Source organism: Peromyscus maniculatus, chromosome 4 (assembly GCF_049852395.1).
Source record: "Peromyscus maniculatus bairdii isolate BWxNUB_F1_BW_parent chromosome 4, HU_Pman_BW_mat_3.1, whole genome shotgun sequence".
In the NCBI taxonomy this organism is placed as follows: domain Eukaryota; kingdom Metazoa; phylum Chordata; class Mammalia; order Rodentia; family Cricetidae; genus Peromyscus; species Peromyscus maniculatus.
The window spans coordinates 28,062,701-28,078,860 of NC_134855.1; the positions used below are offsets into that span (position 1 = coordinate 28,062,701).

The following is a 16,160-nucleotide window of genomic DNA, read 5'->3' on the forward strand; positions in this document are numbered from 1 at the left end:
TTTCTTTATTTCCATTGCTTGGGCTTGAACTCGGGGCCTTATGCATCCTACGCAAATGCTTTGCCACTGAGCTATGCTCCTAGCCCTTGTCTGTCTTCTTAACATGTAGGTGGTTATCACCGAGAAGAGGCCACATACAGTCTTTGTTAAAACAGCACCAGTGGTGGCTCTGTCCACCCCGTGTGTATGGGCCTGGAGTCTCCATACACACGGAGGCCCACAACCACAGTGAAGATGGACTGATGTGCACCTTCTGATGTGAACTGGTGTCTGCCTTCTTTGGAAAGGTGCACAAGTCGGAAAGGTGCACACCCGGCCTGTGCAAGGACTGGAAGCGATGGCCCCCCTGCTTTGACCACACAGCTTGGTTCTTCAGGCTGTCTTCCAAACAGGGATCCTTTATTGCCTGCTTTCCTGGTTTTTACCAGGGACCCCCAAGGCCTCTGGTGCTGGATAATTTATCCAAAGGCTAGGCCTACCTGGCAGGTGAGGAGAGGCGAGAATGGTTATTCTGTGAAACAGCACCGAATGAATATGGGGAATTCAGCTTACAACCAGCAGGGTAGGATGAATCCTTAATCCTTCAAGCTAAGGTTGTTTTTTTTTTTTTTCATTTATGAATCCCTCCTGGGAAGGGCAGTGAGTCGGCTGCTGCAGAATAGGTTTAGCTCATGAATCATTCCTATTGAAGAGGAGATTTCAAAGGCGGGAGGCTAAAATCTTCAGAGCTCTGATGTTCTGTGCACTGATTTGAATTTGGGGTGGGGTGCTGGGGGATCTCATTTCTGTGGTGGTGACGTTCTTTCGCCCATTTTGCAGAAGACAAAGTGGTTTGGAGACCGTGCAGATTAAAGAAACAGGAGGCTCCTGTGCCACCTCTTCTCGGTCAGGACTGTTGCCCGAAACGTGGGCTGTGTTAGCCAGTTGTCTCCACGCCTCACCCGCCCCAGCAGTACATTTCAGGAGACCTGGGCTTAGTGTCTGCACTCTCCACGTGGCCTCTCATCTGTCTCGCTGTTAAGGGCCCCCAGGTCCTTGATCTTGAAGGCACTAGCAAAGTTTAGTTGCATACTTTCCCAGTCCTACTTTTTCTGAAGATGGAGGATGGGGGGGGGTGCTGATGGAGAGGAAGAATGAGAGAGCATGTTCTCAAGAGGTAGTCCATCGATTTTTAGGTTTTTGGAAAATTAGTAAGGTGTGTGTAACATGAGAGAAAACCCCTTTACTATTTTGAATCCCCAGACTACTAGGGAATGCTTACAAGAGTGAATTCTAAGCTTTGGGATTAATTTATCATTGAGAAATGTCAAATATTTGCTAAAGGTCAGAAACTTAAAAATTGTAGACATTAAGAGAGACTGGCCGAGAGGTGGTGGTGCACGCCTTTAATCCCAGCACTCGGGAGGCAGAGCCAGGCAGATCTTTGTGAGTTAGAGGCCAGCCTGGTCTACAGAGCGAGATCCAGGAAAGGTGCAAAGCTACACAGAGAAACCCTGTCTCGAAAAACCAGAGAGAGAGAGAGAGAGAGAGAGAGAGAGAGAGAGAGAGAGAGAGAGACTGACTGACTGACTGACTGACTGACTGCCCTGCAAAGGAAACTCTAGAGGAAAGTGGCTAGGTAAGTGTTGGTGATGGGGAAGAGGTGTGCCACGTCTTCAGTGCTGGTTAAAGTGGGGACACTTTGTAAAATGAGATTCCCTGGAGCCTTTGGTCCTTTGCAGTGTGAATTCAGCTCATCTGCCTTGAGCACACTTGTGGGGTCCCCAGAGGACCTGGATTCCACACTGATCTCATTCAAGTCCCCCAGATTCTGTCACCTCTGCGTTTTTGTCAGTTGTCATGAGTTACTTCTTTGTTGTGACTCTTGCCTGCAGCTGGAAGGAGCTGGCTGAATCTTTTCCCTGTCACCCAGTCCCCAGGCTGCGTCCTGTTTGTCTGTGGATGCTGGTAGGACCAGAGGAAGGTAGGGGGTCTGCTAAGTGGAAACCAGAGGAAAGGGGTTGCTGCAAGCTGAACTCATAGACTGGAGGAAACAGAAATTCAGGAGCCTGGAATGCAATTAAATAAGAACTGCTCTGCAGGGTTTGTGTCTCCTAAAAGGAGGATTTTATATATTCAGAATTACACACAACGATCTTTCAAAGGCATTCAGAAGGGATGTTAGTTCCCCTAGTGAACAGCCTGCCACATTTTAAAGCAGTTTTTTCTTTTTTTTTTAATTTTAATCCCCCTATTTTTGGTCCAGCCTCCAGTGGTGTTACCTTTATCTTCTGTTATAGAGAACAACACATAATCCTCCATAAAATTGGAAAGATTAGCTTCTTATGATGCTGCATTTAAGGAGGATTTTCAGGTAAAATAGGACCCACTGGATAACACTGGTCGCAAGGATGGTGGGCACTGTCACACAAGGACCATGGACTTGTCAGGGGAATGCAGGTTTCTAGACAGGGTGCTGGGCATGGCTGCAAAGAAGGAGAGAGTGGAAGCTCTCTCGTTGCTTGAACTCGGCCTGGTGCTTGCAGGGCTGTTGCTTGGTGCCTGCACTCAGCGGCCCTCTTCAGCATGCATGGGAGATGTCTGGGGGCACCTTGTGGTTTTTCCTTCTATACAAGGACATCTGGAGGCCATAGGAATCATGTAGTCTTTGCGGCCACCTAGTAAACCAGCCTAATGATTCCTAACCCAAATCCAGAGTCCATGGTGTTCACACACCGCAGGCCACTTGCCTTCCCGTCTACCGTGTTTGAGGAAACTGGAAGTCAACAAGGCCACTGGCAGAGAACAAAGAGAGTCTTGTTGAGTGGCCGGTGGGCTACGTCTTGTTTCTCCTCTGTACCTGCTCCTGGAAGCCTATATTCAGCTGCAAAAGTTTCTGAAGAGTCTTACAGGACACAGCTAGAAAGTGTTGGTTCTGTTTGCTCCTTTGGAGGAGCAACAGATAGCCGCTCATTTCTTTGTCCCGTGGCTCTCTTATCCCCGAGCCAGACTGTGCTTTGGCTCTCTCTGATAGGGCATGCTTGGCCAGCCCAGGCCTGCTGCCCACAGCCTTTGTTCAGTCTAACTCTCAATCATCCCATACAATCTGGGGGCTCCCCAGAAAGCCATCTCTACTATCTCAGCTGCAAAGGCTTTCCTGTTCACTGAATTTACTTCTGCTCATAGCCTGGTGATCACATTGTTTCAGGCATGTATGTTTCATCTGGAAGCAGTTAGCTTGGAAACAGTAAGATCTTTATATACACGTAGACACACACACATGCATATATACACTAATGTGCACACAGGCATTTCACATATATATTATACATACACTTTGCATATATGTCGCACACAGGCATTCTACATGTATCACATACATCTTCTACACACATAGCGTATAGACACAGACACAACACACTTATATGGGAGCACTCCACATATCCATATGCCACACACACATTCCATATCCACCACATAGACAGAACATATACCATACAGATATCCTTCACATATATGCATCACAAACATATACATTATACCCCCATATATGTACACACATTATAAATCTCTCTTTACACTGCCCCATAATAAATAGACACATATCTCACATACATTATGCCTTCCTATATATTACATATATATTCCATATTTTTATACACACTTGCCATATACTGTTTATTATCACACACACACTCCCTGCCCCGGGTTATTTTGGCAGGCTGATTTTAAGATCAATAAAAGGTGATCTGTTGGGAGAGAACCATCTAGGAAAACACATTTGAGTCAATTATAAATGACTTTTAGATGATCAATTATTCTTCTCTGGTCGAGGACCACTGAGAAGAAGCTGAAGGGTTAGCATGGATTATTCAAGAGCCCTGGAGGTTTGGGTAGAGAAGACGTTTGATTAACTGAGGGGGGCAGTGAAATTTAACTGGAAGAAAATCTTTCTTCTTATCCTAGGAATCTTTTCTTCTGATGGTCTCTACAGCGTAGAGCACATGGCCATGTCTGTTTTGTTTGTGTTGATGATGGGCTATGTGATTTAAATGTGACCAAGCTTGAAACCCCGAGTCTCAGTTATTCGGTGCTGCTTTCCTAAGATAGAGTGCGGTAATAGTCTGGAGTAGAACAGTGTTTTAGGACTTCTGGGCCAAGCCAGCCCCACCCCCACTTAGAGAGAGCCTGTTGGGAGCTGCATGTTACAACGCTAACATTTATTGAGTCCTTGTGCCGGTGAACACTATGTATTCTATTGAACTTAAACTCTGCCCTAATTTCATGCAGTATTTGCTAAGTCTCCTGAGCGTTAGGCCAACACTATTTTTAATGTGTCTAGAACCAAACTAAAACACAATGTAAATACATCATGTGATTTATTGTTCTTGATAGGTGAAGGCAGCATGCCAGAATAGCCAGATAGGAGAGTGGTCAGGCATGTCTGAATTCTGCATCCCTATTTCTTTTTAATAGAGTAGAAAGTCAGCAGTCTGATGTGCTGAGAAATTTTGACTCCAAGTTCTTGGTGGCATGTCTTTAGTGTCTCTGTCCATGTGGGTTCTTGCTTTTAAAGCAAACTCAAATGTTGACTTGGAAGTCCCCGAGGAGCGTGCTGTGTGATGAAGGCCTGAAGTAAAAGAGGATTGAGGAAAACAAAGTTGGCCTCCCGGCACTAGGCAACTGAGGACCTAGTAGATCTGGATCTGATTTGAAAAAGGTTGTTGGACATCCCCGAGGACCGAGGAGAAAACTGGCTTTTGTGTTATTCTTAGAGGTTTATAACTTCCAAAAAGTCTAAAAACTTCTTCAGGTGTACCATCACTGCAGACCTACAGGCTGTGTTCATGGACAGACAGGTTGTTTAACATGTGGGGGAGGACTGGAATATTCAAGAGAAAATTCCGTGGAACTGTGTACCTCAAGGTCACACCAAAACCATGGCTTTAAATGCTTCAGGATCCTTTTAGTAGGAATTGTAGGCTATTGTCTCTCCCACTCTCTCTCCATGCCTTCTAATGAGCGGTCCCAGGGTTTCCTACATCCCCAGCCATTATGGCATCTTTTGAGAGTCTTCATAGGTGGACAAAGAAATTCTGGGCATTAAGAGTGGATTTAGTAATGTCCAAAGAGTATTTATCCTGCTACCTGCTAGGTAAAATGAATTAAAGTGGTGAAAAACAAAACAAAAAAACAATCCAGGCTGAGAATTATAGATTTCAAAAAGAAATCGATGGAATGGATTTTCTTGTCTGGTCTAAAAAATGATCCCGAAGAAGACACTTTGAGAGTGAGGATTTTAGACATTTTTGAACCATGATTAATTACCCATTCTCAGGATGACTTTATTCAGGATTAGCTTACCTGGATGGCTTGGTTCTGGCTAATTTGTAACTATTACAAGTTAAACTAAAGCATGCTCGTTCCCTCTCCCACCTTCCTCCTTTTCACCCCCTCACTGCTTGTGTGAGTTTGGAGTTGCAAGTGGTAGAGGGCCGCTGGTGGGCTGACGCACACAGCCAGGACAGCCCTCTGCTGGATACAGAGGGAAACATGGTGAGTAGTTAGGTAGATCCCCAAGAACCAACAGCTTGCTTCCTGTTTTGTTGGTTCTGCTGAAGAAGCCCTGGGTTGAGCTGAGACTAATGCCCATTTCTAGCCCTCCTCACCTCACCATTCTTTCTAGAAACTTCTGTTTGGTGTACAGGACCCAAGCAAAACATGACCCACAAAATCAACTTGGATTTTACAGATGAAATGACATTATTTGAGAAAGGAAGGCTCCCATTCCTCTCCCATGTAGTTCCCAACACTCTTTTAACTGCCTGTGTGTTTGCATTTTCTACTCCTAGGGGAAGTTGCATGATCCTCAACTTATGGGTATCATACCGAGGATCGCACATGACATCTTTGATCACATCTATTCCATGGATGAGAACCTGGAGTTTCACATCAAAGTAAGTGCTTTCAATTAAGAGCAAGGCAGGACTCTAGGTCCTAAAGTCACATTTCCCAGTCTTCCTCCTTTCAGATAGATATAAAAGATGGTCTTTTAATTCAAGTGCTATTCTGTGGGAAGCAGACCCTACCATAAATGATTTAGATCAGTACCAAGCTTTTGGAGTGGTTTGCTTAAAATAGCAGTATAAGGAAAGGATAAGCTCCCTTTATGGTGGAATCATCTTACTCATTGCCTGGATTCTCCCCACTTCCCTATGCCTTTACTGAAGATAGGCCAGGAGTATATCTGTGTGGGGGTTAGGACACCATCCCCCAATATGAATTCCATGGAACACAATCCCATGTGTTACCAACAGGGAAGCTGCCAGAGAAAAGCATCATATGGCCAAAGAAACTTGGAGAATACTTTGTTGAGCAGGGCTAAACTTAGTCCAAGGTCTCATGTTGTCTTGAATAATGTGACTCTCAAAGGGGATGCCCACTCCCGCTCCCCTGTATGTGACTCCTTCTTCCCTCTTGGAGAAGTGTTGGAAGGGAATTAATCCTTTTCCTCTTCCTCCTTGTTATTTTATTTTAACTCAGAACCACTGATCTCGATTAAGTTGGAATTGAAAGGGAGACTTCTACTCTATTATTATAGCAATTAAATCATAAAATTTGAACTTTGTAAATCCCAGAAGGGCTACTTGTTTAAGCAGAGAGACATGTCATAAGGTAGAAACTGGGTGGCTGACGTGGAGCAGGCTATGGAGATCAGGGAATTCCAGCCTTGGGTTTTCCTTTCTTTTAAAGTAAAAAAAAACAAAAAATAAAAAACAAAACAAACAAACAAAAAACCAACCATTTGAGATATGGTTCATATGGCATAAAATTAATCCTTTAAGAACATAATTTGGTCGAGTTTAGTAATTCCCTACATTGTATAGTCATCGTCATCTTAATCTTTACTCTTTGCACCACCCTGAAACAAGCTGTACCTTCTATCCCTGCTCGTCAGCACTTCCACTGGCCTCTTTCTCTCATTCCGGACTTCTCTGGTTTGTTGGGAGAGTCTTGGGCAGCGTGGCAGCTTCTTGTTGACTGTTTCCAAGTCTGTGTTCTCCTCTGGAGGGGTTGACTGGCCAATCTAGAGCAGTCCCTGCCCTTCCTTTGTATTCCCTTAGAAACACAATGTCTGCTTCTCCATCTTTGTGACTAGAGGTGTTGAAGGGCCGGGAGGAGAGACTGTTCTAAGAAGGCTTAGAGCTGGGTAGATCAGTGGTCCTGAAAGCTTGAACATCATCAGTACACATGACCCTGTGAGTCAGTCACGAGGAAGCTGGAGCTCAGATATAGACAGATGGTCCAAATAGACCCTAGCCCCAAACTGATACTTAGCACCTATTTGCTTGCATTGGGCTTTTTTCCCCCCTGGGCTGGTGAGGTGGCTCAGTGGGTAAAGGCTTTTGCTGCCAAGCCCGGCAACCCAGATTTAATCCCTGAGCACCACATGCGGAAGAAGAGAACAGGCTCCCACGGGTCATTCTCCTCGTGTGCACCAGGGCTCAGGCCCTTCCCACCCCCACACAAAATAAACAAGTGAATGCAGCAATCAAACATTTTCAACCTCTCCTCTTATTTCTTTCTACCACAAACTGTTCCTAAATTTACATTCCAAAAGGCCATTGCTGGCTGTTTGCCCAATTATGAATTACATCCAGCACGTCACGTGTCGCCGCATTGGTGAAAGCTTGCCTCTCCCCTAGCAGCCTTCCTTACGTCTGAGGCTCCAGAGCTTGTTGCTTTGATGGGATCTAGATTTAGAGGCTTAGTGCTTCTTTAAGACTGTTTATGCCGACACACTTTAAACTACTGCAGAGGTCTTAAGTGATAATCCTGAATAAGATGTTAAACCAATTACTGCCCTGGAACTAGTGTCTTGTGTCAGAATCTTACTATGATTAAGAACAGCTCTGGCTTGAAATGGCAGGGGAGGGGAAGAATATTTCCTCTGTCTCTAGAGTTAGATCTTACGTGCAGGTTCCCACCGTGCATTTCAGAGTTGAATTTGCTTTCCCATTAATAAGAATGGCAAGTGGCTGCATTAGCTGTGTGGACTCTGCATTCTGAACTTACATGCTAACAGGCTAAACCAAAAGAGGCTCCATTAAGGCAGTATTAAAAATCTGCTTCTTAATGCACGCCACAAAGGTTTTAAGTGTTATTTCTGATCATGCTGTAGTTTATCAACAAACAGTGCCTACTGATTTTCCTTTCACCTGCTCTCACAAAGCATTTGAAATAACGAAATGAATGTTGACACCTCACAAAAGCAGAAAATAATAAATCAGGGTTTGATTTTAACTTGCATTAAAAATGAACAGGAATTTAATTGCCAGGCTTGGCAGTACATGGTTCCTGACTACTTTTTAGATGTAATTAATTTTCTCTGTAATTTGTGGAAGTAAACCACATGCTTAGGCTCTCCAAAGTGGAGGGTGAATATGATCAAAATGCATTGTATGAATGTATGGAAGATATTAAATTAAAAAAAATCTCAGAGGTAGTGGGAAATAATGGCAGTTAGAGAATCATGAACTTGAATAGGTTGGCACTCGAATGGGGCTGGCTGCAGGGAGGGCCTGGCTAGAGATGACTAAAATCGGGCTTTGAGGACTGGTCAATGGGGAATGTGGCAACTTGAAAGATTGGAGAGAAGGGTTAGGGCTGGTTTAGCTCAGCGGTAGAGTATAAGCCTTGCATGTGTGAGGTCCTGGGTTCAAACCCCAAGGAAAACCTCTAGACAACCAGAGCAAATTAACAAAAACAAAGCACCGGGAGGAGAGAGCAGGGAGACTTTTGACTGTCAGGGGTGTCCAGTAGAGATGGAATGAGGAGTTGGGCAGATGAACAAGCAGGTGTTATTAGAGATACAGGTACCCAGGAGCAGACACTATGATACCCAGCTGCTTCTTGTAGATTTCAAAGCGAGAATCTCAGAGCTGCTGGGAACTGGGAAGTGGGTGGTTCCAGATGGTGGCACACAGGAGATAATGAGCCAGAGCTAAGCTGGGAGAGACATTAGTGACAGGGCAGAGGTGTCTTCATAGTCCCCAAATTAGAGGTAGAGTTTGTCCAGGCCTGAAGTTTCACCTGAGTAGGAGGAGCCCAGCTTTCCAACAGTCATAATCATGGCTGGCCTAACGATGGGATATATCCTGAGAAATCTGTAAGCACGTTTATCATTCTGTAAGCATCATAGATAACTTATACAAAATAAGGAATCTGTGATAACGCGACAGCATGATCTTATGGGACTGCTACCATATATGCGGTCTGTTGTTGAATGCCATTATGTAGCCCACGTCTGCATTTTTCTTTCTCTATTCTCTTATTTGTATTTCAAAGATGCTTATGAATTTTGGGAAAGTTTATCTGGGATGAAAAAGTCAGAAACAAACTGTGCAAAATCCTGGAGAGAATTTTTCACATCTTCAAGATTAAATGGCCTCATTTGCCAGATCAGGAAACTGAGGCTATTGTGTACATTAAATTCCTTGGAATTGATTCTTAGTTTAAGCATTTCATTACTTCAGCTATTCGACGAGTCACCTGGGAATTTAGAAGCTGATTTCTGGGTTCCGAAATCTGAAACTCTGCTTCAGTTCCCTTGTGGCAGTTTTCAGGGCGCTGCAGTTCTGTAGCAGGTACTGATATAAGTACAGATGGGCTAAGGTTTGAGAATAATTATGTAGAAGGCCTCCCTTTCCTAACAAAGTCTAATCATTTTTTGTTTGTCCTCTTGGTTTTTGAGAAAGAGTATCATTCTATAGTCCTGGCTGGCCTTAGATTCACGACAGTCCTCTCGCTTGGCCTTCTGATCTGGGATTATAGGCATATGTAAGCCACCATAGCTGGCCAGTCGTCTTCATTAAAGCACGTTTGTTCCAATCCTTCAAAGACTCCACTGCTGGCTCTCTTCAGCAGTGCTCTCCCAGGTATCTTTCTGAGTCCCTGTAGTCTCAAACATCCTTAGCTTCTCCTTGCTTCCTTCATGTTAACATGTAAGCTGTGTTCCCATGGACCCGACGAGGCTGTGGTGTCATGCAGTTGGGTGAGGTCTAGATGAACATCACTGGTTTGGGATGTTTTCTCTTGTGGCTGTCACCACACGTGGACATTTGCTTGGTGTTCAGCTAAGGTGGAACTTGGGTCCTCTTGTAACAGGCTGTCCAGCACCTGAGTGGAGCCCAGAGGAGCCAAAAGTGTGAAGCTAGAGAGATGCGTAGTCGCAGTGAGCAAGCAGGAGGAACACAGCTGAGGGGCGCCTGCAGCTCTGTGCTCAGGACTGTGACCTTCACTTGGTACCCCCTTTTCTCAGCCACAGCAAAAGCTTTCGTGAGTTTAGTAGTAATGCTTTTGAAATATGGTATGGCATTTATATTCCAATTTCAATTTCTCTTTAAATAGGTTTCCTATTTTGAGATCTACTTGGACAAAATAAGAGACTTGCTTGACGGTAAGCTGTGTGTGCGCTGTAATTGAAGTCCAAGGGGGGGGGGGTGTTGAGCGGAGTTAGGGCCCTTCTGCCTGGGCAGCTGATGAAAATTTAGAGAGATGTTTGCCTTCAGGCCATGTGCTCTTCGCAGCCACAGTTTAACTTGCAAATTATGAAAGAATAGACTCGCCTGTCTTGTGTAAGCACTGCTAGTCTTCTTGCCACCCAGGGTTTTAACTTTCCTTTTCTTCTTTGCATGCCATCATTTTGTCACTACAGTGTCCAAAACCAACTTGGCTGTTCATGAAGATAAAAACAGAGTCCCCTATGTAAAGGTATGGGAAGAGCTGGGGGGATGCAGCTGACTTCTCTCTAGTCACTGTCCAAATGATTATTACGTGAGAGCTCTAAAGAGTATCCAGAAGCCATTGTCAACCCCATGCCTTATCTATAGCATTGATCGGCTACAAAAATCAACATTCAGCTTCTTCAACCGTAGCTTTCCTGCATGTAAACTATTTTTTATTATTTTTTGGTGCTGGGGATCTAACCTGGTGCTTAAGCTGTGTATAAGCTATGAGCTATTATACCCAGCCTTCCTTATGAAAGCTATTATTTAAATATTCCTATTTAGTATGGTTCATCTTCAAGAGGTTTGGGGATTGAATGCGATGGTCTGTGCTTTGTGCCTCGCAGAAGTCTATGGTGGTAGCATCATGCCTACTGTTAATGACTGAAATGGTAAATAACGACGGAAGGTGAGGAAATGCATTCTCATTTCTTCCCTCCTCATAGATTTTCTCCTTGTCGTTTCTGCCTTCTGAAAATATTGCTGTAGGGTATGAACACGAGCTTAAAAAGCATTTCCCCCAGCTTTACATCTAGTTTTCCCAGAGCTAGCTCCTACTTCTCTTTAATGGAGACTCCAAGCCCCGGGCAAGGAGGAAACACTGTTGGGCAGCATCACATCCTTTCTGTTTATCGTACCTGTAGAAAAGAAAAGGAGGAGGTGTAACCGCTTTCAGATGCGCTTGCTTTCCAGTCGTTGTGGTGGCCACCCTGACCTGCTTTTGACTCTTGCAGGGGTGCACCGAGAGGTTTGTGTCGAGCCCCGAGGAGGTCATGGATGTGATAGATGAGGGCAAAGCAAACCGACATGTGGCTGTGACAAGTAAGTGCGGCGGCGGTGACGTTTGTGCTGTCACCTAGAATCCCAGTATCTGCCCTCCGTGCAGGACGGCTGGGTGAGGAGGCACACGTGATGCTTGCACAGGAAGGCAGCAGAGAGCTGTGAGTAGACAGACTCTGGCCCATGTGCAGTGTGAGTGTTTGCAGTACTCTGAGGTCTTCAAGTGTTGGGCGAGCGTCCTTGGGTTCTAATAAGAGGTTTTAAAAAAATATCGGAGCTAATGAATTCATGTCACACACAAGGGAAAGCTATTGGGTTTCTTCCTCTGTAGAAGGTGAGTAAATGCAAAGAGGGAGTCAGGGCAGAGCTGGCAGCTTCCAAAAAAAAAAAAAAAAAAAGAAAGAAAGAAAGAAATCCCTCCAGCACAGGCTTACAGTAGACGCACTCACAGAAGCTGACGTGCCAGGCAGCTTCTGCTCCGGTGTCCCATCTCTGCGAGCTGCACGTGTGTACTGGAGCAGCAGAGGCTCTTTAAAGAGACTAGGACTGTCCTTTCCAGAGGGGTGCGGACCATGAAGTCTAAGTTCCCACAGAGCTGAAGGAACTAAGAATTTCTAGTTTGGAGGAGGAAAAAAAATTCAGGAGAGGGTGTGTGGGCAGTGCAGTGCATCGATGTTCTGAGTTCTGATGCTGAGGAAGATGTGATGTGATGCCGAGGCTAGGGAGACAGGCTCAACCAACTCTCAGGAGAACTCCCGACAGCTGCCCCAGGTGAAGCCTGCTGCCAAGCAAGGGAGCGAAGTTACTGTATAGAAGAGATTCAAACACTAGCAGAGGACTGGCGAGACTCTTCTAGGAGCTGATCTAAGGCTCCTCCATGGATGCGCTCCAGGTCTGTGATCCAGAACTGAAATTCTTCTCTACCCCACAGCTTGTCAGATGACGCTTGTGGATGTGGCAGCTTTCAGAGCTGACCTACGCTTGAATACAGTTCAGGAAAACACCGATTCTTTCTGTTCTGCCTGGAACTCACATGTGCACATCGAAACTTTCTCACTGTGTTTCTTAAGCTGGCGGTCATGAATTATTCACGGTGTCCCAGAATTGGTTGCTGGCTCCAGAGCTGAGGGTCCAGGATGTTACTAGTGTGCTTGTCATTTTGTCAAGGTTTATCCCACGTTATTCATTTGTGAGTGAGTGTGTGTGTGTGTATGTGTATGGGTGCATGCGTGCGCTCGTGCGTCCATGTGTGTACATGTACACGTGGAAGTTCGAAAACAACTTTAGGGAGCTGGTTCTCCCTAACACGTGGGCCCTGGAAATTGAACTCAGACGTCAGGCTTGACAGCCAGCATCGTTTCCCATTGAGTCATCTCCCCAGCTCCTGCGCCTATTTTAGTGTGCTGAGTATATTTAACAGCGCGCGCTCTGTTGAGTTGAGTCCATTTGCATTGTGGGCAACATCCCACCATCTGTCCCCACAACGCTCCCATCTTCCCCTGCTGGGACCTGAACTCGGGCTCTCACCCTTCACAGCAGCAGCTTCACTAACTGGCCATCTCCACAGCTCCTGTGTTGATTTTCCAGACCAGCCTGACTGTTCAGGATGTTGTGAGAGTCTGTATGAATTTTAAAATTTTAGGATAGATGCTTCTATTTCTGTGGAAAGTATCACTGAGATTTTGCTATAGTTAGTTGTATTCCCTAGATTATTTTGGCTAATATTTTTATCAGTTCTTTATGGGTACCTATGTGTGGTGTGTGTAAGCAGCATCACATGTGGGCAGGTCCATGTGCACTGGTGTGTGTGTGTGTGTGTGTGTGTGTGTGTGTGTGTGTGTGTGTGTGTAGGCCTGAAGCTGATATGGGCTGTCTCTTTGGCTCCATCCTCACATTTTATTTTGATGGAGGCGGCCTCTCTCACCGACACAGAACTTAGCAGTTTTAGCTAGTCTAGCTAGCTGGCTTGCTCTGGGCTCATCTGTCTCTGCCTCCCCTGGGCTAGGACTGAAGATGGCTGCCGTGCCTGCCCAGCTTTTCCATGGGTTCTGGGACCCAGACTCCAGTCCTCGTGATTTTATAGCAGAGTTTCGTCTTTTAAAGCCGTCTCCCCAGCCCCAACTTTGACGTCTTAACACTAGTAAATCTTTTAGTAAATTATCGTGGGGTTCTATTTCCATTCATCTGTATCTGTTTTACTATTTTTTTTAAGCAACATTTTGCAGCTTTTGTCTAAAAACCTATCATTTTCTTTAAGTTCATACTTAAGTATTTTATCCTTTCTATTGCTATTGTAAATAGATTGTTTTCATAATATTTCTGGTCAGGCATTGTTAGTAATATATAAAAACATAAATGCTCTTTACATGTTGACTTTGTAGCCTGCAATGTTGCTAAATTTGCTTGTTATTTGTGACTTTTTTTTAGGGGGTAGGTTTTCTAGATAGAAATTCTCAGTGTAGCCCTGGCTGTCCTGGAACTCACTCTGTAGACCAGGCTGGCCTCAAACTCAGAGATCTGCCTGCCTCTGCCTCCTGAGTGCTGGGATTAAAAGGCCCGGCATTTGGGATTTTTTAAAATGGGATCTCCAGAGTTTTTAGGAACAATCTAGTAAGATATTTTTGGGGAGATGGTGAAAGTTGATGGGACACTTGCCGGCCTATGGTGGAAAAGGAAGCATTTTTCCTGGTACCCCGACCTAATGAAGTATATTTAATCCTCGAGGCCTCTCTGTGTTTAACATGGTTATAGAGGTGTGTGTCCTAATCATCCTTTAAGTAAGTTTATGATAGTCCTGGTAATACCTGGTACTACACACAAGCAGGACAAACTATATCACACACTACACTGTGATAAAGTCAGAGCGTTTCCACAGGACTGTCAAGGAAGCTGTGAGCTTCTTGGTGAGTGAGACTGGTATAGGATGTGGGATACAGGGCAGGTCCTGAGACACTGCCATTTTAAACTTCTCAACAAGAACATCAGGTTAATTCCTTTGTTACTTGAAGACATTGTAAATATGTCATCTCTAGAATGAGTGGGGGTTTTTTTTGAAAGAAGAAACAGTGGCTTCAGATCCATTCTGACACTAGCTGCATTACCTGCGGAGAACCGCAAGAGCGGGACTTGATTGGTTGTGTTTTCAGGACCAGAGGTTTGCGACCTCTGCTCATGTTCTCTGTGGGGCAATAAACCATTTTTCATTTCAGACATGAACGAACACAGCTCGAGAAGTCACAGTATCTTCCTGATTAACATTAAACAAGAGAACGTGGAGACTGAAAAAAAACTCAGTGGGAAGCTGTATTTGGTTGATTTGGCTGGGAGTGAAAAGGTAATTGACTCTGATTTATAGTATCTATAATTTCCCCCTGTTATTTGCTCAAGTGTGCAGTTGTATGATTTTTGTGCCTTTTGCTCCCTGGTTTTAAAGAGGTTTAAAATGTTGAGGCACGGTACTGTCAAGTTTCTTGGTTTTCTCATTTTCTTTTCTGGTCCAAAAGTTCCCTCTTTGTGTCGGAGGGCTGTACTTCAAAGGCTCATGTTCATTTACGCTTAGTAGGGCCTGTGGCATTGGGCAGGGTTAACGTGACTTAGCCTGGAAAGGCAGCCTCTCGAAGGTGGGAGGGGCTGGCTCTCTTGGGATGGAGGGAGCTGTCTGGTGTGCAGACTCCAGTAGGCCAGGACGGGTCCTGTCACTGGAACATGGTGGCTCTGCTTCTGCAGGTTTGCCTTGCTGAGGAAAGGTCTGGGACCCGGGCTCTCCTAGTGTTCCAGTTCTCCTGGTAGTGGGTCTGAAGTGACAGTCTCATATGAGTGACATTGGTTCCTCTGGCTATGAAGCCTTCGATTTTGTTTTGACTCTCTCTACACACCTGGACTCAATTCTGTGCCCCCAGGAACTGGCCAAGACCCCATCCAGAGTCACCATTTTCCCCTCCCAGTCCCCTGCACAGCGCCAGGGGATGTTCCCACTGCCGTACTCTGGCAGGACACAACCCCTTTAGACAGCATCATAGAGCTAGTACACATGCACAATGCCCCTTCCTGCATTCATCAGTGACATCAGCTGGATGTCTCCATCAGTCTGCCTAGCTGTACAGGTGATTGCCACTGACTGCCACTTAATGCCTCACACTGCTAAGTTCCCGAACTCTAACCATGGCCACGAACATTCACGTAAGTCATGGCTGTTCGAATTGTTCTCTTACTTGCCTTTGTCCCAAGAGGAAAGACATTGGCTCTTCTTGGCTGGGCATCTCAGATGTTCTACATGTGAGCTGGCCACGTTCTTGATCACTCATGAGGCTGAAGGGGGCACATCGTTCAGCTCTAGCCCGACCACTGACTTGACTGCTGTGCCTGGTACAGGCCTGTGCAGAGAGCCGTGTGGAGATGAGTTCTTTAGGACTGAAATACCCCTGACACCTGCCTCCTGCCGGCAGTTGGCACTTCTTGCTAATGGCACTTACGAGCTATTTCAAGTGTCCTCCTGGAGTTTTGTTTGTTCCTGTCTGTTTTCCTTTTCCCTAGATGAATCCGTATGACTGTACTATCTTGAGAACAGAGCTCTGGGCTTTAGTTCCCATTACCCCAGCGAGCCATCCTTCCCTT

General features: G+C 45.2%; 1 protein-coding gene across 3 annotated transcripts in view; it reads left to right on the plus strand.

The window, feature by feature from the left end:
• Positions 1 to 16,160, plus strand: part of Kif5c (kinesin family member 5C) — a 160,555-nt gene that overhangs the window by 59,770 nt on the left and 84,625 nt on the right. For all 3 annotated transcript variants that reach the window (XM_006974286.4, XM_042275271.2, XM_076569432.1), the window contains 5 exons: positions 5,832 to 5,936; positions 10,390 to 10,438; positions 10,697 to 10,752; positions 11,501 to 11,588; positions 14,756 to 14,880. In XM_006974286.4, the coding sequence (XP_006974348.1) occupies positions 5,832 to 5,936; positions 10,390 to 10,438; positions 10,697 to 10,752; positions 11,501 to 11,588; positions 14,756 to 14,880 (423 nt within the window). The remainder of the gene's footprint in view (positions 1 to 5,831; positions 5,937 to 10,389; positions 10,439 to 10,696; positions 10,753 to 11,500; positions 11,589 to 14,755; positions 14,881 to 16,160) is intronic.